Source organism: Neofelis nebulosa, chromosome 10 (genome assembly GCF_028018385.1).
Source record: "Neofelis nebulosa isolate mNeoNeb1 chromosome 10, mNeoNeb1.pri, whole genome shotgun sequence".
NCBI classification, from domain to species: domain Eukaryota; kingdom Metazoa; phylum Chordata; class Mammalia; order Carnivora; family Felidae; genus Neofelis; species Neofelis nebulosa.
In genome coordinates this window covers 15,151,716-15,178,154 of record NC_080791.1, presented here as the reverse complement: position 1 = coordinate 15,178,154, position 26,439 = coordinate 15,151,716, and the positions used below count along the sequence as shown (strand labels likewise).

Sequence of the window (26,439 nt, the reverse complement as noted above, 5' to 3'; positions counted from 1 at the left end):
TGTCGCATGCAGTGGACACTCCATTGTGCACTCCATGCAGTGGATCCATTGGATGGATCAGATTCGGATGTTTGATAGCAAGTGCAGACGAGGCCGTCCCTGGGATCCAAGGCCCACGCCCAGGGCCGGTTCCCCACCCACGTCATCGCTGCTTCTGGCACCCAATGCCCACTGAGGGGGTCTTGGCTCAGTCCCCGCCCCTCATGCTCTCACTGTCTACACCCAACCTGTGTGGCACGCCCGACGACCTTCAGGACCAGCTCGCCTCTGTCCTCCTCCCTGTTCCTTCCCTAAAGTCCTCACCCCGCTATCTTCACACGGCAGATCCCGACTCTAGAATCTTAGTGCTGGAAGGGCCCTCAGAGAACAGCATGTCTGGAGGAGGGGTGTATTCGTTTTCTGGCGCTTCCGTAACAAAATGACCGGAGTGGCGGGTTTGGTTTCTCCTGAGCCCTCTCTTCTTGCCTTGCAGATGGCTGCCCTGTCACTGTGTCCCCGCCGCGGTCTTCCCTCTGTGTGCATCCATCCCTGTCATCTCCCCCTCTATTTATAAGGACACCATCAGGGGCGCCTGGGTGGCGCAGTCGGTTAAGCGTCCGACTTCAGCCAGGTCACGATCTCTCGGTCCGTGAGTTCGAGCCCCGCGTCGGGCTCTGGGCTGATGGCTCGGAGCCTGGAGCCTGTTTCCGCTTCTGTGTCTCCCTCTCTCTCTCTGCCCCTCCCCCGTTCGTGCTCTGTCTCTCTCTGTCCCAAAAATAAATTAAAAAACGTTGAAAAAAAAATTAAAAAAAAAAAAAAAAGGACACCATCATATTGGATTAGGGCCCCACCCTTATGATCTCACTCAGCCTTAATTACCTCTTTAAAGGCCCTATCTCCCAATACAACCACACTGGGGATTAAGGCTTCATATAGGAATGTTGTGGGGACACAATTCAGCCCATAACAGGGAGAATCTAGGACTTAGAGCCAGCCAGCACTAGCGGTCGGGACCTGAATCCAAATTCCTGACTCAAATGCCATGTGCCGTCCACCTTGCGGCAGGCAAATCTGTCCTGGGATCTTGGGGTGGGGGGCTTACAATCCTGGGAGGCCAGAGTCCGAGGCAGAATGGGCCTTGGCTTCCCTGGGGCTTTTCAAACCCAGGCTGGCAGGTACCCCCAGGGTCTCACCATCAGCAGGAGACACAGGAAGGAATAAAAGGAAGCAGCCGGGCATAGCCGGCCCTAATAGCTTCCTGCAGGGGAGCCTGGTGCCGGACCCCCAGGCAGGGCTAATTCCACCAGCCAGAAGCATCAACCACCCCCACCCACCCTGCCCCGAGGGGAAGACAGCCCGGGAGGGAAGAGCTTGCCTGTGGTTGGGCTGTGTTGCTCACCTCTGAGCTGCAGGCTGACCACATCGTTGCTGTAAATCTATATTGGATGGAGCTGTAACTCATAAACTGTATTGATCGCAATTACTCTTGTGGAATTGGGACGGCCCTGGGGGCCTAGAGAGGCCCTTCGAGGCTCTGGCATCCTGAGGCTGCCCCAGAAACAAACTTGGGCCTTGGCAGGCTAAGTGTGTCTTCTTTTCCAGGACACGATGAAGGATTTTTCTAACCCTAGCCAAGTCCCGCTCTCGGTGCAAAGCCACGCACATTTCTTCCCACCTCCCTCCGTCCCCAGCTCCATACCCCTGTTGTGTATTGAGACCTTCCTTGGAGGGGTGAGGGGTGGGGGCAGGGTTGAAAACCCCTCCCTCTGCTTCTGGGTTTCTTGCTTCGGGAAGGAAGCAGCAGCTTCTCTAACTCCAGCAGCTGAGAGGCATCGTCCCAGAAGCATCTCTACAGCCAGGATTCGCTCATTCAACGCGATAACCTGCAAAAATACCTGTGCTCCACGTATATGTCATAATCACGCATGCATTTGTGATACTTCATATTTGCACACTTGCATGTGCTATTTGCATACTTCGTATTACGGTAGTAATCCCTTACACACGTATAGTGTGGTATATGCCACAGCACCCTCTCGTAGACACTGTCATGTGGACCTTGCAAAAGAATGCTGTGAGCCGAGCACGCCAGGGGTCAGTATGCCCGGTTAGGGGATGAGACAGCCGAAGCCCAGAAAGGTGAAGGGATTTTCCTAAAGCGACACGGTTGCTAGGGGGCAGGTCTCAAACCTCCCATTTCTGACCCCAAGTATGCACTTCCCCGAGCTGCCAGCCCCTTCTCTGGCCCCTGCGATGCCCCACCGGCCTGTGTCAGCGCACCTGACGTTGTGCACGTGACAGGACACGCGCTCTCTTCTGTCACAGACACATGCAGCCACCAGCCCCCGATCACGCCTTCCTGCTGACACAGGGCACCCCGACATGGCAGGGCATCTTTGCTGCCTAGGCCTGAGGCCTCCACTGCCGGGTGCCCCTGACCTCTTACGTCACTGCCCAGCAGCCTCCTGGGGGACGCGGTGCGTCCGTTCTTGCAGTCGGGACTGTAATGCCTTCTGGTGCTGGGCTCATCTCACCCCTCACCTCCCTGCTCGCCCACCACGCTGGTCCCGGCCAGGGACAGGGCAGCCGCCTCTGGAAGAAGCCAGAAGGGTTGGAGAAGTCCACCTCCTGGCTCTGGCCAGCCCCCTCCAGATTACGGCACACACCCTCCTGGCAGCTGGGCTTCGGGAAAGCGGTTCTGGGTTGGTTCAGGAGACCCAGGTGGGAATCCTGCCTCTTCCACTCGCTAGATGCGTCACTTGAACTTGGGCCCCGCCTGAGCCACAGTTTCCTCATTCGTAAAACAAGAGGAGTAGCTCGTGCTGCTGGTGATGGGCTGCGGGTGACGCTTCAGAGAGGGGCCATGTGGGAACACGCTTGGCACATGGGTGCTCACTGATTCATGCACCTTGGGGTGTCTTTCTTGCTGCGTTTATAAAATGCTTTAAGACGCTTTACCAGCTAGGCCTGGATTTGTCTCCCAGCCCAAGCAGACCCTACCCATGAGGGATGCCCAAAAGGCATCCATTGTGCACTCCATGCAGTGCATCCACTGGATGGATCAGATTTGGATGTTTGATAGCAAGCTCACCGCTACGGGTTCCTGGACACGGGTCGCCTTCCTCAAAGGCCCCAGCCGTGGGAACCTCTAGCATCTGGAGGCAGGGAGAGATGGCCCCGCCCACGGCAGCTCAGTTCAGCTGCTGCCCACAGAGGGGCGAAGTGCCTCTCGGCCTTCACCACTGCATTGCATACCTCTGGTCTCAGAGCTGGTCCCGGGACCCTAATGTGCTTCCATCCTGGAACCAGTGACCTCTGTTGTTAGTGGTCTCTCCTCCAGGCGAGGGTAGTATTTCCCCTCCAATCAGCTAAGGGAGAGGTAGGTCCTGGGTCGGGGAAGGGCAGTGGAAGGCCAGCCTCAGGCACGCTTCAGAGGGGCTGTTTCTGTCCCTTCTTCTCCCTGGGCCGGCTGCCCTGGGTCTCCATGTGCTGGAGTAGTTCCTGGGAAGGTGAGGTCACTCCCTGCAGGGGCCACCCTCTGAAGATGAGTCAGCCATAGTTTATTCTCCAGATTGCCCAGCCACGTCCTTGTCTGTTTACATCCCTGTGTTAGCTCCAAACCGTCATCAGTCTTGCTTTAATGTCCCGCCTGGACTCGGCTGAGCTGGGGAACCTAAGGGGGGAGCAGTGGCCCAAGCCATGACAGTATGGCAGCCGCGGGTAAGAGGGGAGAGACCCCAGGGCGTGGGGGACCTCGGGACAGGACTCCAGGCTGGAGAGCCTGATGTCTCACTCCATGGGCGGTGCCTCCTCTCCTGCCGGGGTCCCTCCATTCACTCCGTGTGCACTGAATATCTTCTATGTGCCAGCCATGTTCTGGAGCGGGAATACTAAAATAACTCCTTGCTGTCAGCGAGAAACACCACGTGCTCCGAAGACAAACAGGCAGGGTAAGGAATTGGGCAGGGACGCGGAGCACAGTCTAATTTTGATAGAGGGGGTCAGGCAAGGCTTCTCCAACGAGCTGGCACTTGAACTGAGAGACCTGAATGGGGCCGGGGGTGAGTCAAGGAAAAAGCATTTCAGGCACGGAGGAATAACCACAGCCAGAGTCCTGGGGTGGTGACGAGCACATGTACCCTGATTTAAAAACCACTGTAGCGGCTGATCTCCAAGAAGTCTCGTAGCTTTGCCATTCTTTAAGCTAGGAATTTATACATATCTGGGAAGGGAAGGACCTTAAAGACGACCCAATTTGTTTCTCTTATTCAATGCTTAAATCCTCTATGCTGTATCTCAGCCAAGTGTCTCTTCAGCCTCTCCTTAAATACACCTGGTGACAGGAAACTCACTACTTCGTAAAGACACTCATCCCAATTCTTTATAATCTTGACTTTAATTTTTTTTTTTTTTTATTATTTTAGGGGCACCTGGGTGGCTCAGTCAGTTAAGCATCAGACTCTCTTTTTTCTTAATTTTTTTAATGGTTCTTTATTTTGAGAGAGAGACAGAGAGACAGAGTGTGAGTGGGGGAGGGGCAGAGAGAGAGGGAGACACAGAATCTGAAGAGGCTCCAGGCTCTGAGCTGTCAGCACAGGGCCCGATGCACAGGGCTCGAACAGGGCTCGAACACAGGGCTCGAGCACAGGGCTCGGACCCACGCACCGTGAGATCATGACCTGAGACAAAGTCGGCCACTCAACCGACCTAGCCACCCAGGCACCCCCAGCATTGGATTCTCTTGATCTCACCTCAGATCTTGATCTCAGGGTTGTGAGTTCAAACCCTATGTTGGCTCCATGCCAGGCATGAAGTCTACTTAAAAAAAAAAAAAAAAATAACAATAACATTTTTTTAATTTTAATTGTGGTAGAGGACACGTAATATAAAATTCACCATCTTAATCAGTTTTAAGTGTTGAGCTTTAACGTCAGTAGAATTTCAGCCCAGCCTGAAGTCCAGTCGTGTTTAAGGGCCGCTTTATCTCGCAAAACTGAAACTCGGTACCCGTGGAACATCTACTCCCCATTTCTCCCAGCCCCATTCTACTTGCTGTCTGTGTGAAGCTGATGGCCCCAGGTAGTTCATATCAGTGACATCAGACAGTATTTCTTTTTTGCGACTGCCTTATTTCACTTAGCACAGTGTAGTCAGGGTTCATCTATACGGTAGCCTGCGTCAGAATTTCCTTCCCTTTTAAGGCTAAGTAATATTCTATCGTATGTCTCTACTATCTTCTCTCTGTCACTCATCCATCAGGGGACACTTGGGTTGTTTCTATCTCTTGACTCCAGCGAATAATGCTATGGGCATAGGTGAGAGAACATCCTTTTAAGAACCTGCTTTCAATTCTTCCGGGTATATGCCCAGAAGTGGAATTACTGAATCACGTGGTAATTCTATTTATATTATCTCAAGGAACCACCTTGCTGCTTCATCTTGACTTTTGAATCCTCAAAAGTAATCCTTTTTAAAAATCTGGTTGAATATAGCAGGAACAGGGATGAGCAGTGCAAGAGGTTTGCCAGATGTAGAAACACTCAGAAAGGGCAGTGGGAAGCCTGGGACGGCTTCTTGGAGGAGGTGGAATTATCTGACTTCTCTGAGCGGCCGTCTCCTCGTGAGTGGAACGGGGATAAAACTACCTTAGAGTTTGGGCAAGTTTCATTCATTCATTCATTCTTTCATTCACTCTAGAAAGATTTATTTCTAGGGCACCTGTTTGGCCATCAGCACTGAGTGAAATGAGAAACTATTGGAGGGTTTGGGGCAAAGGAGCCACATAATCCGACTTGGGTTATAGAGCACCACTCTGGCTGCGGGTTGGGCACGGTTGGAGGAGGGGCAGGGGCCAAAGCAGGAGCCAGTTCGGCAGCTGCTGTCCCCGTGGCATTCGGAGTGGGCCTGAGTAGGAACCGTCCAGCTCACACCTTCCCGAAAAACCCTCGGTCCTTCCTCCTCCTCTGCCCGGCACCCTCTCCCCACCAAACTTCCCCTCACACTTGCCTCTGAGAGCAGAGAGAGGCCGCACGTCTGCAGAGGGCAGCTGTTCCCCCTCACAGCCCTCTGGAGCCACCAGGAGCCCCGAGGTTTCTATCATCCTCTGTGCGAGGCTCCTGCAGCTCTCGGGAGTCTCGGAGGCCCGGCTCTCTGACCTTTTAGAAAAAGACAGAGAAGATGCCGTTGGCTCCCTTAGCACCTGTGTGCGGGGCCTCCGAATTGCAGAGGAGGGTCCCCTTTATTCCCAAGCTCCTGGGGAAGAAGGCAGGGGGGAAATCTGCAGGAAGCCTGGCCCCGGGGACTGAGAGCCCCTCACGTCCTTGAGGTGGGGCCGTTCGTGCTGGGGACCCTCGCATGCTGTATTTCGTCTGACTCTCCCAACAGCTCTGGGACACAAGTCCCGTTTATTAAGTCGTTTTTCCTGAAGGAGAAGCGAGACTCCAAAGTTTGGTGCCATCATAGAGACATCAGTTGTCAGAGCAAAGGGGCCCCAGGAGTTGTTTATCTCACCCAGTGGTTCTGTGCCCTGGCTGCACATTACATGACCCGAAAAGCTTTTTTTTTTTTTTTTTGGATACCGGTTTCCAGGCCACACGCCCAGAGATTCTGAGTTTAATTTAAAAGCTCCTTAGATGATTCTAACGTATAGGCATGCTTAAAGACACACACCGGATCCACCTTCTTCCTCTTTTTGCAGACGGGACACCTGAGGGCCTGGGAGCTGACCGGACTCCCCTCAGGTCACCCTGTGTCGGTTGCCCGGGGCTCCCGTAGCAAATTGCAACAACCAGACGGCTTAACCCAGGGAGATTTACTGCCTCACAGTCCTGGAGGCCAGAAGTCCCGAATCAGGGTGTGGGCGGAACCTGCTCCCTCCTCAGGCTCTGGAGGAGGGTCTTCCTCGACTCTTGCCTAGCTTCTGGGGTTGCTGGCAATGCCTGCGTCTGTTGGCTTACAGACGCATCGCTCCAATCTCTGCCTCTGTCTTCCCATGGCCTTCTCCCCGTGTTCGTGTGCCTGTGTTCAAGTTTCCCTGTTCCTAGAAGAACACACTGGATTCGGGGCCCACGCTCATCCAGTATGACCTCACCTTAACTTGATTGTGTTGGCCAAGATCTTATTTCCAATAAGGTCCCATTCGCAAGCTCTGAGTAGACATTAATTTGGCGGGGGAGGGGGGAGGGGGGATGGGGTAGATACTCTTCACCCCAGTACACACCCCATCATTAGTGGCAGAGCCCGGACTCCAATCCAGTCTCCGAAGTCCAGTCCCGGGCTCGGCCAACCACACCAGCTAGCTTGGCCCGTCTTAATCTTCCTCTTCTCGCCGATGGCCTCCGTTGAATCCCCTCCCCGCCCTTCAGCAGCCCCCAAACGGGCCCCTTCCTGGTGGTAGGACATTGTCTTCTAACTGTGGAATCCCAAAGAGCAGAGACTAGGTCCAAGACCTCTCCAGGGAGCCCAGTCCAGGACTGAGGGGTGCCCCAGAAAGACTTGATAAATCAAGCCAAACTGAACCGAACGGACGAGCGTTCCTTTGTAAGGTAGTGACCACCCCACTGACAGAAGCGGCCAAGCAGAGGCTGGCTGACCATATGTTCCTATGAGAGGTGCTGCTATTCTAGAAGACTCAGTCGACACCGAGATTTGGAAGAGTGTAAGAAGTAGACTAACGATCTGGGCTCTGCCACTTATTAGCTGTGTGACCGTGGGTGGGTTATTTAACCTCTCTGTGCTTTGGTTAGTAAAAATAACAGTATCCATTGCAAAGGGTTGTGGGGATTGAATAAGATAATGTGTATAAAATCCTTGCCCTGACAGGTATTAGGTACTTGGTAAATATGCAGCTTTAAAAAAAGGACAGGTCTGCTCCAGATCACCTGGAAGAAGGATGGTGAAGCAGGTGGAGTATTTTTAGTAATAGTAAAAAGCAGAGGGGTGCCTGGATGGCTCAGTCGGTTGGGCGTCCAACTTCGGCTCAGGTCATGATCTTTGGTCGACGAGTTCGAGCCCCGCATCGGGCTGTGTGCCAACAGCTCGGAGCCCGGAGGCTGCTTCGGATTCTGCGTCTCCCTCTCTCTCTGCCCCTCCCCGACTCATGCTCTGTCTCGCTCTCCTTCAAAAATAAATAAACATTAAAAAATTTTTTTTTAAAAAGAAAGGTTTCCTTAACCACATGCAGCACTTTCCTGGTCATGGCCCCGTTCACAGATGAGCCACGGCCTGTGACATGTGACACACAAGCAGCATCAATGGCAGAGTCCACGTTTAAACACAGTCCTTTTTTTTTTTTTAACGCTTAATTATTTAGTTTGAGAGACAGAGACGGAGCACGAGCAGGGGAGGGGCAGTGAGAGAGGGAGACAGAGAATTCCAAGGAGGCTCCTGGCTATCAGCACAGAGCCCGATGCCGGGCTCGACCCCACGACCGCGAGATCGTGACCTGAGCTGAAATCGTGAGTCGGATGCTGAACCGACTGAGCCCCCCGGGGCGCCCCTGCACACGGTCTCATGTCCCAAGCTTGGCACCTAAGGGAAAGTGATCTTGCAGCATAAACCCATGCTGACACTACTGGCATTTGAGGTCAGACAGTATTTATTACCCAAGATATCCAGCATTGCTGGCCCCTGACCATGAAATGCCATTCGTACCTCCCCATCTTGGTGTCGACCAAACATGACCCAGACACGCATTCCCACGTGGCCTCGGGATGCAAGCTGGACCCAGTGGTCACGGCTGCCACTCTGTCCTTCCTCCGGCCGGACCCAGCCTACCCGCTGGCGGAAGGGGCCAGGGTAGAGGATAGTTGCCCCTCTACCCATTCCAGGGATGGCTGGTCCCACTTGGAGTGCAGGGTGGAGGCTGCCCGACTGCCAGGGCACCCCATCGGAGAGCCAGCCTTAGAGGCCAGCCGTTTTGTGGGGCCCTGGCCCCTCTGAACCCCCCACCAGCTGGCTGTGCCTCCCCCGCCCAACGCCGCCTGCCGCTCACTCCACAGGCCTCTTGCTGCTTCCCTTCCCCAGCAGGGCCCGTCATCTGATTCTCATCAAACATGCAGAACTGATGTTGCACAAGCCCCCCCCCCCAGGGGGGATTAACATAATACCCTGATTTCTCCGTCCCCTCTCTCCAGCACTGTGCATTCCCCTGGCTGCGGCCGGCCCGCCTTTGTTTCAGGAGGAACGATATGCTGTGTCTAGAAACGTTACTGCAATTAAATATGCACAAGAAGGGGGGAAGGGAGGGGGGAAATGAGGACAATGAAGGATGTGAAACATCAGATGCAGCAGCTGCTTGTTGCTATAGAAACCCCAGCTCCCCACCACATCACCGCAGCACCCCTTCCCAGCTTCGAATTCCAGTAGGACCAAATGCACCGTCGTCCTGGGGTGCGGGGAGCTGCGAGATCACGGGGGCCAAGCTGCTGGTGCCGGATCGGGGGTCCTTCCTGTTTTTCCTCACCCCGCCACCACGCCCCCGGCCGGGTACTTCTGATCAGCAGCACCCTCCCATACTTCTGCAATCCAGTCCCAGTTACATAATAAATCACGGGAGAGCTTCCGCATTTGACTTTGGGATGTCACAACATGGAGACAAAACGGCACGTTCAGAGTCTGGCGGGGAAGCCAGGCTTTCTCTGTGCTTCCCCCGGGTCCTTTCCGACTGTCGGCAGCAGGGCTGGGCTCCCTCCCACTTTCCTCCACGCCTCTTACCCACAGCACTGAGCGGGGGTCTGCGAGGTGTGGTCCATGTGCCGGAGGGGCACGGCGGGGGTCCAGAGGACTGGCATCCTGCCACACGGCCAAGCATGCACCCGGGGCGGGGGGGGGGGGGGCGGGGGGGGGGCGGGGGGGGGTCCCAGCAACATGTCACTCACCGGGGGGAACCATGTGACGTCCCAGGTGTGGGCCCACAACAGCCAGGTGTCCGAGGGTGGAGAGACGGCAGGTGTCCTCATAGCGGTTCACAGACACAAGACCAGGGCGCTGGCTGAGTGCCAGTCAAGTGTGAGACCATGGGGTGATGGGGCTGCCTTCTACTCCCGCTCTGTCCCCTGTAGAAAGGAAGCCATGTTGGGCTGGGGGGGGTTGGCCCCAGCCCTCTCCTGCGCTGGTCACGCGAAGCCAGTTGCTAGGTCCCGGCCACTTGGCCAAGTGGTGGCACATAGTAGGTCTAGTCCTATACAAAGGTGTATGGGAGAGCGGGAAGATTAGGAGATGTGCAGATAAACCAAAGTTTATTAAGAAACAAGAGATCGCCCAGATTGACGAAGTTATTTGAAACCATATTAAATAAATACTAAAACACAAACCCCTATGCTGCTTAGGCTGCAGAAACATTGAAGGGCACGACAGCTCCCTTCCAGTGTGTGTGGCAGTGTGGCAGTGACCCGGGCTCAGGATAGCTCTGTGGGGCTCTCATGAGTAGAACCAGGACCCATGGAGGGAGCCTCGAGGAGACCAACTGTGACCCAGGAAGATCTCTCTAAAAGTCAGAGCTCTCCACTTTGGGAGGGGCTGCTGAAGCCACAGATCCTCCGAGGAAGGCTGGAGAACCTTGTCAAAGCTGTGGTAGACACTTGAAGCTTCTCAGCCCTACACACAACGTGCCTTGTCGCAAAGTGTCACCGGTGAGATCCCCGTCCCCCGGTACTGAGGCTTGTGCTTGGTGGGTGGGGCGTCACGGAATCTTCCTTTTTTAAAAAAAATATATATGTATGTATTTTGGGGAGAGCACAAGCAGAGGGGCACAGCCAGGGGGACAGAGGATCCAAAGCAGGCTCTGCGCTGACAGCAGTGAGCCCGACGCGGGGCTCAAACTCACAAACCGCGAGATCATGACCTGAGCCCAAGTCGGATGCTCAACCAACTGAGCCACCCAGAATATTTCTAATAGGAGAGTGAGCCAGTATCAGAGCTCTTATCAGGGGTTGAGGGGGAGGGGGGTGTCACTCAGCCCCCAGGTGGGAGGAAGCAGACTTCCAAATAATAGGATTTGAAGGGCACAGGCTACCCCGGATGTTTCCTTATGAACGCCTGGCATTCTGATGTTAGAAGGCCCTCCTGTTCTCCCCTGCAGCTTCTTTTTCAAGTCACTGTCACTGTCTTGATTCCAGTGCCCACTCCTGGTGGAAATGGCCACCTAGCATCTTCCATGCCTGCGGGAGGAAGCAGCCTAGCCCCCAGGGAGCAGGCAGAGGGACCCAAACTTAGCTCCTCAATCCCAGTTTGGCTGGCTCTTGGGTGGGAGGGCCCTGCCATGAGCTTAGGGGAGTCTGAAGCTGATTGCAAGCCCCTCCCCAACTGTCAAGTCCACATTCTCCCCTTTTAAAATCAGCGCTCACTAGCTCAAATTCAAGGTCTGCCCCAGGACCTTGCAAACCCATTCCATCTCTAAGTGGAGTCATATGTCACCATCAGCAAAATGGGTGTCTTACTGCCTGTCCTTCTGGCTTCCCTGCCGAGTCCTGGCAGTAGGACCTGGAAAAGCAAAGCACAGTGCCTGCGCCTGCGCCTTGCACAAAACGAGCGTTCGAGAACTGTGTGTTGAATTAGTACTGTGTATCTGGATCTCTATGTCCCCGCTACTGGCAGAGCTTGGCCTCAGTAACTGTTTGATGAGTGAATATATGATTGAAATCGAGAGAAAGGGATTTACGCTTGTGTTTGGTTTAGTACACAGAGCTGGGAACCAGAAGGCTGAGTTCTGCTCTGCTTACTGGCTGTGTGACCTGAAAATGGAGAGGACGCACAAACGGTTGTAAGGACAAATGAGCCATGGACGTGAAAGAGCTTTGCAAGCTCTCGCACAGACATAGGAGAGATGAGGACTGACATTCATTAGGCGACACTGACCCTCACTTGCTATGTGCCACTTTATTATTATTTTTAATCCTTATATCCACCCCGCGAGGTGTTATTTGCACCCCGTTGTACAGATAGGGCTCAGAGAAGTTAAGTAAGTTTTCCGAGATCACACAGCTGATAAGTGGACAAGTCAGTTTGGAACCCAGGTCTCGGTCTGACCCTAAAACCTACTATACTTCTATAAAACTCTGAAGCATCTAACACTGAAAGGAATAACGGTTCTGGGAGAAAGGCCGGCCGCCGGCCTGAGTTGCTTCTGGTGGTGTGCCCAGCCAAGGGAAGTAATGGATTATATCTTGATTCTGTCTCCAGAAAACAGGTTTTTTATTACTCACCATGGCGGGCTGTACATCTCTGACGTGCAGAAAGAGGACGCCCTCTCCACCTACCGCTGCATCACCAAGCACAAATATAGCGGGGAGACCCGGCAGAGCAATGGGGCCCGCCTCTCTGTGACAGGTAGGTGAGGGGGTTGCAGCGGGCGCCAGCCCAGCCCTGGGGTGGGCACGTCCGCACCAGGGACCGGGAAGGCTGCTGTGTATCTAGGCAGTCGGGAGCCTCGGAGAAGGAGCTTAAGGAACACAAACATAGGACCTCCTGGGGCAGAAGTGGTCCAGCTTGGTGTGGAGGGCCCTTCATGTAAGAACTTCAGAGTCTGTACCTAAGGAAGCGAGCTCACCTGAAGAACTGATGTGTTGTCATTTATCAGATAATGAGGGTTAATGGAATCCATCTTCTGTTTCCTTTTTTGCCTTTGCTGCCAGGAAGCTCCTAAATAGAACCTGATATTCAAACATAGTTAACGATTAGGTGCAATTAGATCAGATAGGGGAAGTTTTTTTTCCTTCGTGTCTCTAAATATATTTTAAGATTCTATTTGACCTATTTATGAGTGCATGTGTCTCTTTTGTTATAGCTTAAAAGTAGGCAGAATAGAATTCAGAAGCAAAACTATTTGTAAATTAAATAAAGGATTCTTATTCTGGAATGATCATCACTTTAAAAAAAATTTAATGTTTATTTTATTTTTTTTGAGAGACAGAGACGGAGGGTGAGCAGGGAGAGGCAGAGAGAGAGAGAGAGAGAGAGAGACACAGAATCTGAAGCAGGCTCCAGGCTCTGAGCCCTCGGCACAGAGCCCGATGCGAGGCTTGAGCTCACAACCCATGAGATAATGACATGAGCCGAAGTCGGAGACCTAACCGACTGAGCCACCCAGGCACCCCAGGAATGATTATCATCACCTTTTAGGAGGGATGGAAGCTAATGGTTATTAAGTCCCCTGCATGCCAGAGATCTCACTCCTCTGCTATCCTTTAGGCACCGTGATAGCCTTGTGGGGTATACACTGATGTGTTTTACAGGTGAGAAAACCAGATCTTAGGGAAGCCAAGCGAGTTGCCCCAACTGTTTAACCAGTGGGAGGCAAAGCCAGGACTCACACTCTGCATCCAGCGTGTGGACACCCCCATGGGAAGGGTCAGTTGAACACCCCATTCATGCCCCAGTCACAGAGTAAAGGAGGACACATGGTACCCCTCAAGGAACAGTGCCTTTCTGGAACTGTACTTTTTCAAACTCTTTTGACTGTGATCTACAGACAGATCACATTTTTATCCTAACCTGTGCCATGCACTCTGGTATTTCCTACCATGTGCATTTAAATGCACTCTGATATTTTCTATTCGATGCTGTCCAATTTTGATTTACTTAAATGCTGGTTGCAACTTACCCAATGGATTTCACAAGTTCCTCGCGGTTTGTGACCTGCAATTTGACCATCTCTGCTGTTCGAGGAGGTGGGATTGGAGTGGCTTTTGGAGGGAGGGTGAACGGATAGAGCAGTGGTGTTGGAGGCTAGGCTCACCCAATCACGTGACCTCTCGGGGACCCCAGAGAAGTAGCTTGACTAGACGACCACTCCGATTCTGTCTGACTCTGACCTTCTGGGGTTTGGTGAGGTCCCAGATGAACTCTAGCCCAGATCCCTCTCTCATTTGCCCGGCACATTTGGAGGCAAGAACAGGAGAGTGGGAGCCAGCAGGGCAGGGGTGGGGCTCTCCGATTCTCCCCTGTGTCTCCAGCACCTGGGCCTATGCCTGGCACATAGTAGGTGCTAAGTAAATATTTGTGGAATTAACCAATGCCAGGGGAAACTGTCATGCGGGAAGGCAAGGGGACTGTACTGAGAGGCCCTATCTTCGTGGCTGGACTTCAGAATCTGCAGCCCAGCTCCCAAATGTGTTGGAGTGCTTCCCTTCCAAATTATGGGGACTTGTCTACATGCTGTTTTGCATCTCATCTGCATGCTTCTCATAAAACGTGGGCACAGTGCAGACGTCCCCCTCCTGCAGGCCGGCTTCTTTCTCCTGCACACATACTTGGCCCCTTCATCCTGCCAATCTCACCTCCACTTCTGGGGGGGCGTGGGCAGGTGTCTCTCAAAAAAGACACTCTTTAGACTGGAGGTTATGCCAGCCGTTCTCCTTCTGGTCTCCATTCCCCACCGGCGGTGAGGAGAAGCGGGGGAGGTAGGAAGAGAATAAGAGACGCACCAGAGACGAAGAGACACGGGAGTAAAGATAGGGAGGCCCCCGGCCAGACGAGGGGAGAGGCGCAGGCACAGAGTAGACCCGGGACAGGGAGAAAACGTAAGAAAACCTACGCAGAGAGACAAAGGCGGAGGGGAAGACAAGAGTGAACCAGATCTGAAAGAAGCAGGAGGGACCTGGAGGGAAGGAAGCGGAGGGAGCCAAGGGGAAGGGGCCCCGCCGGTGACACGGCCCTGATGTGATGTGATGTGACAAGGCCATCTGCAAGCTGCTTGTCTCGGCAAAAACGCAAGTGATACTGGACCAAGGCGGTGCAGAGGGGGTGCGAGGGGGGCACGTCGGGGAGCTCGGGGCCTCAGCCTCCGGCCCCACACACCGCAGATCCTCTCCGGCTTGAGGCGGGGCTCCGTCAGTCCTGAGCGAGAGAGGCTGGCCGTGGTTGCCCCTGAGACGGTTCACTCTGTAGTGGCCCGCACCCCCGAGGGCTCCCCGGCTGGTGGCTGGGAAGGGTGCGGCCCCTCTCTAGCCGGAAGCTCCAGGTCAGCAGATGGAGAGGTGGCACCGGGGCAGGGGGGGAGGGGGTCTGAGCCCGCGCACCCCAAGGGACGGCTGCCCCTGTCTGCCCAGGCCCTAAGGCGAGAGGAAGGAGCAGAAGGACCCACGTGGCAGAGTGTCTCTGATGGTCATCGGACGAGGGCCTCCACCATCCCCTCAGTCCTCGCAGAGCTCGATACAGAGGGCGGGAAGGAAGGACTCTGAATCCAGCCCAAGGTTTAGGCTTAGCCTCACCACGTGCAAGTTGGCCCAACGAAGGGAAGGGACGTCTCAAACCTCAGCTTCCTTATCTGTAAAATGGGAGCGACAAAACATACCCCGCCCCTGGGGGTTGTTGGGAAGAATAGATACCAGATGGAAAAGGCTTAGTCTGGGCTCTGCCCCGCAGGGAGCGCTGTGTTTTGGCAGTGGCCTCTTGTTGCTGCGTTAGTATTCCTCCTCCCTTCCAAAGTGCCTGTGTTGGGGAAGGGGAGGAGGGCCATTTTTCTGTATTGTCCAAGGTGAAGGAGGCAGTGACAAGAGTAGCCAGAGCCCCCTATAACACACCCCCGAAACAACCATTCTATGCATGTACGTGCTTGTTTAGCGTTTACCAGGAGCTTCCGCGAGCATTAACTCCGTGGAATAGACATTATCTGCATTTATAAAGAGGAAACCAGTGACCAGAGAGGCTGGCGGACTAGCCCAGGGCGCCTCAGCTCGGGGAGTGGGAAGTCAGGTGCAGAAGCCGTGTTCGGGGTGCCTTTCCAGGGCAGCGCTGCTCCTCCGACCGGGGGGAGGTCCCAGCAGCCTCCCCGGGGCGCCCCCAGCCCTCCAGCCCCGGCACACCCCCGGAGAGTTCTCGGGGCCCAGCCATCTGTCTCCCCCAGCCCCGCACCAGCCCCGGCAGCGCCCGATCCCCCCGGGCTATCGCCCGTACACGCCGCAGCATTTTACTTCGGCTCCGGAGTAATGAAAGAGGTTTCTTTCCCTCAGAATTTAATTTCACGCCTGAGACTCGGTGATTAATTCCCTCCCCCCGCCCCTTCCTCCACCGCCCCGTCGGCCCCTCCGCTTGTAAATTCTGCGCTGTGCCACGGAATTTGTGTATTTTGCATCAATTAAGTGTCACATTGAGTAATTCTTGCCTGGCACCGGGTTTGTTTATCCCGACCGTTCCCACAGGGTTGTGTGGGGAAGAGGCCGCAGACGCTGGTGGGGAGGGAGGGCGGGTGCCAAACAGTAATTGCCGGGCACATCTGCATAGTGGTTTCGCTCGGCCAAGCTCTTTGGCTCTGGGACACAACAGGACTCACCCACGGTCACACAGTTTATCCGTGACCCGCACCGGCACTGCGCTGTCCTGATCCTCAGCCCAGGCTCCCTCGGAAGAGCTACGAACGGTAGGGAGGGAGTAGAGAGTCTTGGAGAAAGTCTTTCCCCCAGAGAGCATTCCTAGCCCAACACTTCTCCAAGGGAGATGCGCCGATGACGGGAGAAATTTGCCATCAGTCAAGGAGGGGCCAGGGGGAGCGTCTGCCGCTCTCACCGTTCGCTCTGGAGCAAAAGTCAGTATTAGATGATTCCATCTCCGGCTCCATTTTCTCAGCAAGGGTCAGGGAGACCATGGCCGGTGATCTAGGCTCTGCAGTGTGATCCTGGATAGGTCACCGCGCCTCTCTGGTCTCAGGGTCCTCCCCTGTCTGTGGTCTCCAACACTGCTAAGCCAGCTCTCCTAGTCTACGAGCCTATAAAAACTCTGCAAGCTGGCAAATCAGCCCACTGGCCCGCCCTGTGCCCGAGTGCCCCCATTCATCCTCTTCCCGACATCCGTGGTTCAACGGCCACGGCCCTGCGCTCTGCAGGCACGGGAGATACAATGGATCACCACTGTCTCAAGATGCTGGCGGTCTCCTGCAGAAGACAGATACGTGGCCCGGTGCTAACCGCTGTTGCAAAGGGCCGCGGGCAAAGCGGCAACAGTGGGGGCCTCTGGGGAGGGAGATGAGGTGGCTGAGGGCAGGGGCGAGGGAGCCTCCCTCTCACACTCATGCCCTCATGCCTCTCTCTACTTTCTGAAGTTTTGCCGTGTGCGTGTGTTACATTTTTTCGCCCTTTCATTACAACAAGAAAAGGTTGTTTGAAAATAAAAGAGAGAGAAAGTCTATGGGGACGCAATGAGAGTGGCGGGGGGAGGAGGGCATCCAGAAGGGGCGACATGGAAGCTGGTTTGTGAAAGATGAAGAGGCGTCGGCCGAGCAGAGCGGGAGGCTGGGCATCCGGCGGGGAGGGCAGTGTGGGGACACAGCAGGACACCAGTGGGAAACCACTGCCACAAGGAGGTAGGTGAGGGCAGCCTAGGCCAGGGGCCTGGCCGGGACCGGACCCCACATCATAGCAGGCCTAACTCAAGATAAGAAGTGTGAGTTGTATCATGGAGGTAGAGGGGAGCCTATGCAGGTTTTATAGCAGGAGGAGGTCCCCCAAGGCAGAAAACTCGGGGAGGCCTCTGAGGGTAAGGACGAGGCTGTGAGCAGCCAGATCACCACTCAGAAATGTCACAGCATCACACACAGAACCCTGCCAGCCAGGGGCCCGGGTCTTCTGCGGTTCAGGGCCACGGGTCCGGCAGCCACTGGTTTCTCTTGGTATGAGAATGGAAAATAGAGAATCGTTTGGGATGGCAGGTGTAGTTTGCAGAAGGCTTAACTTCTGGATCCTTCTGGGTGCAGATGGAAATGCACGGCCTTCTCTGAGTTTGCCAGGATTGCGGGTGGGAGGAGACAGGACAGGGCAGATTGTCCCCGCATCGCTGAAGGGCACCCCCAGTCCAGTCTGAGGCCCAGAGCAAGACTTAACAAGAATCGCAAACTCGAGAAGTCCTGATTCTCGTGTCACAGGGTATGTATGACTGCTCCTGGGTCTGGGCCAGACTCCAGGCACTGTTTCTGTGAAGGGAGCTCTCACACACACCCTCTCCTTCTCTGCACCTCTCGCTGTTTCCGTTGTTCCATCTGTCTGTCTGTCACTCTAGCCTAGTCTGCCCTCCCCAGCCTCTTCCCCCACAAGCCCCTGCTTCCAGTCATGGTTCTCAGGACCTATGTCTGGCCCGAGTAGGAGAGCTTGGGCCAGAGTCCGAGGCCCAGGGGACATCAGGAGGTCTTGTCCACACCGGGCCATCCGGGGGTAGCAGGTGCCTGTTTGGGGGCTTGCCTCCCCATCCCCACCCCCAATTCATCCTGTTCAGGCCTCGCCAGGGCCACTGATGCTCTCTGCCTTCCAGACCCTGCCGAGTCGATCCCCACCATCCTGGACGGCTTCCATTCCCAGGAAGTGTGGGCCGGTCACACCGTGGAGCTGCCCTGCACGGCCTCCGGCTACCCCATCCCTGCCATCCGCTGGCTCAAGGACGGCCGCCCCCTCCCGGCCGACAGCCGCTGGACCAAACGCATCACAGGGTTGACCATCAGTGACCTGCGGACTGAGGACAGCGGCACCTACATTTGTGAGGTCACCAACACCTTTGGCTCAGCAGAGGCCACAGGCACCCTCACAGTCATTGGTGAGTGGGGGAAGCCCCTGTTCCAGCCCCAGTAACCTTTGAGAACACTGCAGTGTGACAGGGAGGGACCGCACCTGCCTCTGGCCGACCCCAGGGGATAATCCCCTGGTTTGGGAAGACAGTTTCACATCCCAGAAAACTCTGGGCTTGAAATCAGAAGGTCTGCTTTTAGCTCTGGTATTAATTTTTTTTTTTTTAATGTTTATTTATTTTTGAGAGAGACAGACAGAGCATGAGTGGGGGGTGAGGGAGGTGCTGAGAGAAAGACACACACAGAAGCAGGCTCCAGGCTCTGAGCTGTCAGCACAGAGCTTGACATGGGGCTCGAACTCACGAGCCATGAGATCATGACCCGAGCCGAAGTCAGACACTTAATCGACTGAGCCACCCAGGCGCCCCTGGTTCTGGCTTTATCAGATGGTAACCGACTTTGGGCAAATCACATAACGGTGATCACCACCACAGTGTCCTCTTCCACAAAATGGGATAATGATCCCGGGAGCTTCCTGCCTCCTGAGGTCACGAGGGTAAGAAGGAACCATGAGGGTGACAGTGACCGTAGTGAGCTCACAGGACTTCCTGGCCTGTTGGGAGAAGGGAGTGTCTGAACTAGTCTAAACAGTGCTGATGTTAATCCACTAGACAGGATGTATGTATCTCATCAGAGACAATATTCAGAATATTTAGCAATAATTGAGCAGGGCACTGATCAATCAGATCAGACACAGGCATAACTGACCAAGGCAACTTTCCCAGGACCTACCAGCGGGGCATCGGCTCTGGTCCTGCCTTTTCCTTCCCCCATCCCAGATCCCCGGGCCTCCTGGGGTCCAGCGAGCCCCTGGGGAGAGTGGAAAGACTTAGCAGACCCCTGCTGCTGCTGAGCCCCCAGGTGGGCAGAGGGGCCGGTGCCAGAGAACCCCTCCCCCCCCCCGCCTCGTGTGACCTGGCCTGGGGCTCCCCGTCGGCAAAGTGGAGAGGCCCCTTCCAGCCCTGGAATCCAGAGGCCGACTCTCTGAGTTGCCTGCTGTCTGGGCTGCAGGAAGGGCGTGGGCAGTAGGTTGCCTGGGATTTGGAGACCCTTGGGGAATCTCACTCCTGCAGAGCAACAACACAGCCTGAGGCCCTGAATGTTGTACTGAACGGCATCGTGAGGGTCACTCAACCTGGGCAGTGGGAGGAGGCCATCCAGAGAGGATCCAGCTCCCATCCTGCAGAGAAGTTCCCTCCGTCATAAAGATTGAGAGCAGGGAAGCCCTCCCGCCCCACCCCCACCCCCACCCCCACCCCTCCCGCCCCACCCCCACCCCCACCCCCACCCCCACCCATGTCAAGAGCATAGAGCTGCAGGTCTGCAGACCCCCGGATGTTCTCCCCGCCGGGCTGGCCTCCCGGGTCTGGTCTCCTGTCGTCCTCAGCTCAGATGTGACCCCATCTCCTTCCCATAGACGAGGGCATCTTGACAGTCGGGGTACATTTATCATCCGCATGCAGTGCTGGGAAGAAGTCCCCCCACATGTGAACACATGTGAAGCAGGAAGAGCAGGAGCCTCAGGAAACACTCTGGGAGTGACGGTGCATGATGCAGATGCTCGGGTTAGAGCCCCGTTTCAGGGGACGGGGGCTCCTCACGTGCTAACGTGCCCCAGCCAGCAGGGCAGACAGGGGGAGGGACCAGGGCTGATACCCCACTCCTTGCCCTAAGTATTGTGCCAAATCATTCAATATGCCTTCCCCCCTGTTCCCCACCCTCCTGCTACACACACACACACACACACACACACACTCTCTCTCTCTCTCTCTCTCTCTCTCTCTCTCTCTCTCTCTCTCTCATTTCATGCTCACATACATACACACACGCTGTCTCAGGGCACAGGTCAGGAGGGCAGCACACCCCTGAGTCCTCGGAAAATTAGCAAGCCTGACTCTGGGTAATGTAGTGTTCACAGCTCCCGCCTCAGGACACATAGGCGAGCAGATACTCACATACACACGTAGACACACGCACATGTACACACACGTTCAGGCAGGTGGGTTGAACGTTCACATGCCCGTTTCTCCGTACGTACATGCCCACGTCTACCGTACCCATACACATCACACAGGTACCCATGCTACTCGTCAACATGCTCACATCTGGGCACACGCGCCCGGACATACGAGTGGCCGCCCCCAGCCATGGGCACACCCCAGCTGGCTCGTACATGTAGGTGCACCTCATTCCCCCTCTGACACTCAGCTGCCCATCTTCCTCCCACACTGGGCTCAGCTGGACAGCCAGGTTCAAGGGAAAATGACATAACTTTTCTCTGCCGTCTGTCCTCTCTGACTGCCCCTCTCTGCCGGGGCCATAGACAGGAAAGCATGCTTTTCACACACACACCCCCATTCTGCCCCCCAAGCCCCTGCCCATCTTGTCTCCAAGTGTGCAGGGCAGCAAGGTGGGAGCCCCAGCTGGGGACTGGGACGCATGGGATGCTACCTGCCTTGTGTGCACTGGCGTTTCCAGGGCAGGGACTTGGGGAGAGCGGGAGAACTCAGCGTGAGCAGACTCCTGTGCACTTTGACTACACCCCGCCCAGCCAGGCTGGGGTCCCCTATCCTCCAGGCTATGTCACGGGGGGTCCTGTATAGGGTTCTCCTATAGAGAACCCCAAGCCCACGGGGATCTGGGGAGAGAGGCCAGCCTGGGGCAGAGATGGAAGGTGAGACGTTGTTCTGCTCTCAAGTGCTCACCACCCAGAGGGAGAGACAGACACAGACAAGTGATTAAGAGACCACGTGCTTCGTGTGGTCCTAGCTACACACAGGGAGGCCCAGAAGAGGGGTCCTGACCCAGCCTGGGACGGGAGTGGTATCTAGGAAGCCTTCCTGGCAGAGATGTCCTGAGCACAGTGTGAAGGGTGAGTAGGCCTTAGGCAAAGGGGACAAAGAATGCTCTAGGTGGAGGCTCTGGGGCAAGAAATAGCCCAGGGTGCCCAGACAGGGCGCTGCTGCTCGAGGAATGTGGAGCTGAGAAGGGGGGGCAGGTCCTCAGGGGCCCCGGTGGCCTTGAATGCCACATGGAGTTGTTGGGCACCGTGGCCATTCCAAGCAGGGCAGTGGCCAGCCACAGCACAGAGAACAGATAGAGGGACGCAGGGAGGGAGGAGGATGGTTGTGGGCTGGGAGCTGGGGGCCTGCAGCGGGACGGGGGGGGGGGGGGGGTGAAGAGCAGAGTCCTGGCGCATGTAAACTGGTTGCTTGTATGGGTGTGAGAGACAGGTGGCAGGGCCCCAGGGGCCTCCCTGGTGTCTGGGGCGGGGGTCAGGGGAGATGACGAGCCAGCCGATCTCCTGTCCTCCTTATGAGCTGAAGGGTGCTCCCCGGCCCCACCTGGCCTGATGCTGACATTTGACAGACAGGTAAACTGAGGTCTAGAGAGGGAATTCACTTGGCCCGGTCCCCCTCACCAGGAGTCTGGAGACAGAACCAGGGCCTCCCCCAGCCCACCCCCAGCCACACTGCTCCACGATAAGCCCTTTCTCTTTTCTTTTCCTCCCCTCACCTTTCCCCCTCCCCCCTCCCCTGCTGGCTTGGCCCAGACCCCCTTCACGTGACCCTGACACCAAAGAAGCTGAAGACCGGCATTGGCAGCACGGTCATCCTGTCCTGTGCCCTGCTGGGCTCCCCGGAGTTCACCATCCGCTGGTACCGCAACACTGAGCTGGTGCTGCCCGACGAGGCCGTCTCCATCCGCGGGCTCAGCAACGAGACCCTGCTCATCACCTCGGCCCAGAAGAGCCACTCTGGGGCCTACCAGTGCTTCGCCACCCGCAAGGCCCAGACCGCGCAGGACTTCGCCATCATTGTGCTGGAGGGTGAGCCGGGGCAGCCAGCACAGGGTTGGGTTCAGGACCCCCGGGGCCTGGCCGGGAGGTGCCCTGCCCCAGGCTGCCTCCCTCCCCTCCTGATAGCAGACATCCGTCCAGGCAGGTGCCTGGCTTAGCTCCTCCTCCCACGGGCCCTGTGGGGAGATGCTTTTTTTTTTTTTTTTAAGTTCCCTATTTTTATAGTTGAGGAAACTGAGGCTTCAGTCATTTGCCCGAGGTCATTCAGCTCTGCCAAGAGTCAAGAGTTGGGATCTGAACTCAAGTCTCTTAACCACTGGACCATCTAGCCCCTGCCCTCCAAAATCGCCAGAATCGTACTATTAAAGGAGTGTTCTTTAGGACCTCAAAGGCTTTCAGTCTCACCGAGGTCCCGGGACCGCCCACCAGGAGTCACTACCTTTGGCCCCTCCTCTGCCTTCTTCCCTGAGCCCTCTTTTTCTAGCTGTCCTTCTCTCTCCATTCTCTGCCTTTCTTGCCAGCCTCATGGGTTTTTGAATCCTCTCCATGACCGAGGCTTCTTCACAGCAGGCTGTGTTTCTTATCACAGACCTGGGTTTTCACTTGCTTCTCTCTCCCTGTAAAGCTACTTACTACCACCCAGGGTTCCTCACCTGGCACATATGTATGGTTGCCCAGGTTGTTCACTGCACAAAGCGCCCAACCCAGAGGGCCGGACCAAGAGTAAGGACTGAAATCCAGCTTGAATCCCACTTGCCAAGCCGTGAGCCCTGGCACCAGGCTGTGACCACACACAGGAGGCATCTTTTTCTTATCTGCACAAAGAAAGATACAGTGGGGGTTAGCAGAGACCCTATCCTCACCAATAAATTTAGTGGTTTCCCGGCTCCTTTGTTGCTACAAAAGCAACAACAACAAAAAAAAAACCCTCAATCCTATTGCTTCCAAGGATTTTTCACTGTAGTAACAAAGGCACCAAACCCAGGCAAGCCCCACAGGTCTATCTGTCACAGCCTGTAGGTCCTCATTCCTAGCCGTGGGACTAGGCATCCCCTTATCCCTCACCCCAGGACAGTACCCAGTAAAGTGCCGCCCTCCCTCAGCCCCTGCCTCTTCTTGTCCAGCCAGATCCTGGCCTCTCTTCCTCACGAGGAAGCACAGAAGGCAGGCACAGACCAGTTCAAGATGGGCCCCTTACATCTCTGGGAACTTCCTGACTAACTGACTCCCCACACTGCGCATTTTCTCAGAGGACAGCCGTCGATGGCCGGTCCGGAGTAGGGATGTGGGAAATGAGGCTGGTGGGAAGGGCAGAGAGTGGGGAGGGAGGGGCAGCCAGAAAGGGAGAGAGTTCAGGAAAGGAAGTGGCGGGGGGGGGGGGGGGTTTGCGACGGCTGTGACCCCTAGTGTGCAGTCCCAGGTTCTGCCAGGTGCCACGCCCTTTCCGTATTTTAGGTAAAAGTCTCCCCCAGAAATGGAGCTGGGGACTGGCAGACCAGATTAACGTCAGCATCTTAGTGTGAAATGTGGGTGGGATGTAAAACAGCGTGTTACATTTGCCTCACCTTTTTCTAAATGTTTGTTTCGGTTTTTACTTGCTAAAGTGCATAACACGTACTTTAATCCTTTCCAACGACCCCGTGTGGAAGGATGGCCAGGGTCAGGAATTACGTGCCTCCTGTTCCCTGGAGGAAGGTAGGGCGGCAGGGTTGATTGTCCTGTCCAGGGTTACTGAGCTAGGCGAGACTTAAGTTCCAGCCACACACATGCACCAGTGCCTCTGGGCAGCAGCTAAGCCTCAAACTTCAGGCTCTTTGCTAACAGGACCACAGCACCCCAGCTCCCACCTGCTGGAATGAGGGCTGGAATCAGACTCTGCGGGTCTGGCCCAGTCAGGTCCTGGTTCCACACGGGGTTCTTGAGCCCCGTCGTCTTTACTGACGCAGGGAGGCGAGAGGCAGGAAAAGAAAAGGCGACAGGAGCTGACATTCACTGAGCACTTACAAAAGCGCCCCGCAAAGCATCTTTAACGCGGTCGTCCGTTTCGACCTCCCAGCATCAGTATGAGGGGGATAGAGTGGCTGTCCCCAATATCTCCATCCTCCACAGATAAGAAATGGGAAGATTCAGAGAAGTTGAGCAGCTTCCCCAAAGACACAGAGCTCACGAGTGGCCGCAGGAGGATTCAAATCCAGGAGTCCTGAATCGTGGGCGGTAGCAATGGGCGCGTCACAGGGCTGTGTGGATAGCACATGCGTCGGTGTCCATGGGAGCTCTGTCGTGATCATTGTCGTCAGCATCCGCTTTGCCTCCTCCCCTTCTGCCAGGGCGGGGTGGCCTGGCTGGCGGTCTCTCTGTGGCTCCGTGACCCTCAGGAGGGGGGGCTCCTCTCTCCCCGCAGATGGCACGCCCCGCATTGTCTCGTCCTTCAGCGAGAAGGTGGTCAACCCCGGGGAGCAGTTCTCGCTGATGTGTGCGGCCAAGGGCGCCCCGCCCCCCACCGTCACCTGGGCCCTGGACGACGAGCCCATCGTGCGGGACGGGAGCCACCGCACCAACCAGCACACCATGTCCGACGGCACCACCATCAGCCACATGAACGTCACGGGCCCCCAGATCCGCGACGGGGGCGTGTACCGGTGCACGGCGCGGAACTCGGTGGGCAGTGCTGAATATCAGGCGCGAATAAACGTAAGAGGTGCCTGTCTACATTTAAATATCAGAATAGGCTTTTGAGTTCCTTTGCCATCTCTGTGGTTACCATCATTCTTGTGGTGATTAGTACTTATTATTAACTGTCATTTTGATTTTAGTAGAGGTCTCTCTCCTCTCTTTCTCCCCTCTTCCCCGCCCTCCACAACCCCATCATCCTTGTGTGTGTGTGTGTGCGTGTGTGTGTGGGGGGGGGGGGTACGGTCACCCCCACCCTTTGCATTCTTGTCCCCTCCTCCTCCCCCTTCTCCTCCTCCAGTGGGACCTGCCCCCTACCCCAACCCTCCCCATCAAGACTCTCTGGCCCCGGGTACACGACACACCCCATGGCAACCATCAGCCCTACCAGGGCCTTGTAAGGACAAGGACAAGGATGGGGCAGTGGGGCCAGGCTTGACCTTTGATGGGGGTGTCCATCAGAGCCGTGCTCCCAGCGTCCTCCCACCGAGCCAGCCCTCGAATGCTGCAGGAGGCGTAAGCAGCCGGGAGCAAGCACACCGTCTTCCCCCCAGTTTGCCATCCCCTCTTCCCCACCGAGGCCCAAGCCATCAAGAGCAGGAGGCTCGGGCTGGGCGGGGGTGCCCCATGGCAGACACCCCCAGGAGTGGGGGAAGCAGTCCTCAGATGATCATCCCCATATCTCAGCTCTCCAAGTCACTGTGGTGAGAAGGGCCCCCTCAGAAGCTTTGTGGCCCTGTGGGTGAGACGGTCCTCATCTGGCCCCTCCAGGGACTCCTAACCCAAGGGCACAGGAGGAGGAGGAGGGAGGGGCACGGGTGGCTGCCATGGGCACAGGAAGGGGAGCAGCGGTTCCCACTAAATTCACCTGTGTCAGGTCTCCCACCCCACATGAGAAAGGTGGGCTCCCATTGGCCACCCTCCTGCCTTCTTCACATGGGAAAGCTTAGAGCTACAGGGTCCCGGGATCCCCTGGTCCAGTCCCTCGTCTTCTCAGGAGGCACCTGAAGCCTGGAGTTTCTTGTACCCACTCCAGCACTGACCCTGCCTGGTGGCCTCTGAGCCCTCTTTACCACTCCCACATTGCCACCTGCCTGGCAACCCAGCTGAAGACACCCCCTCCCCACAGTCAGTGCGATCAGAGCCCCTCATTTAAGGCCCCTTCTCAGGGACCCACAAAATGCGCTTAACCTGTTTGGAAAAAAGTCATCAGCTCATCCAACGAAGACCTTCCTACTGTCTTTTAAATATATAACGTATACAAGATCCTTTTTGGTTCCAGACCATGATGAGCAAGTTGAATGAAAATAGCCAAATCGCCACAAGTCCACTGGGACCCCCAAATCTGAATCTTGTAAATGAGGACCGTCCTCCCAAATCCCGGTCACTTCCTGCCGAGGCTTCCCTTGGCTCACACAGCCCGTCCCATCAGAGGGATGGATTC

The 26,439-nt window shown here is 55.7% G+C and overlaps 1 protein-coding gene across 1 annotated transcript in view; it reads left to right on the top strand.

Moving 5' to 3' along the window:
* DSCAML1 (DS cell adhesion molecule like 1) overlaps window positions 1-26,439 on the top strand; it is a 351,352-nt gene that overhangs the window by 234,097 nt on the left and 90,816 nt on the right. Inside the window, exons 4-7 of the mRNA XM_058686854.1 lie at window positions 12,160-12,306; window positions 18,217-18,495; window positions 22,080-22,355; window positions 24,727-25,023. Coding sequence (XP_058542837.1) covers window positions 12,160-12,306; window positions 18,217-18,495; window positions 22,080-22,355; window positions 24,727-25,023 — 999 coding nt within the window. The remainder of the gene's footprint in view (window positions 1-12,159; window positions 12,307-18,216; window positions 18,496-22,079; window positions 22,356-24,726; window positions 25,024-26,439) is intronic.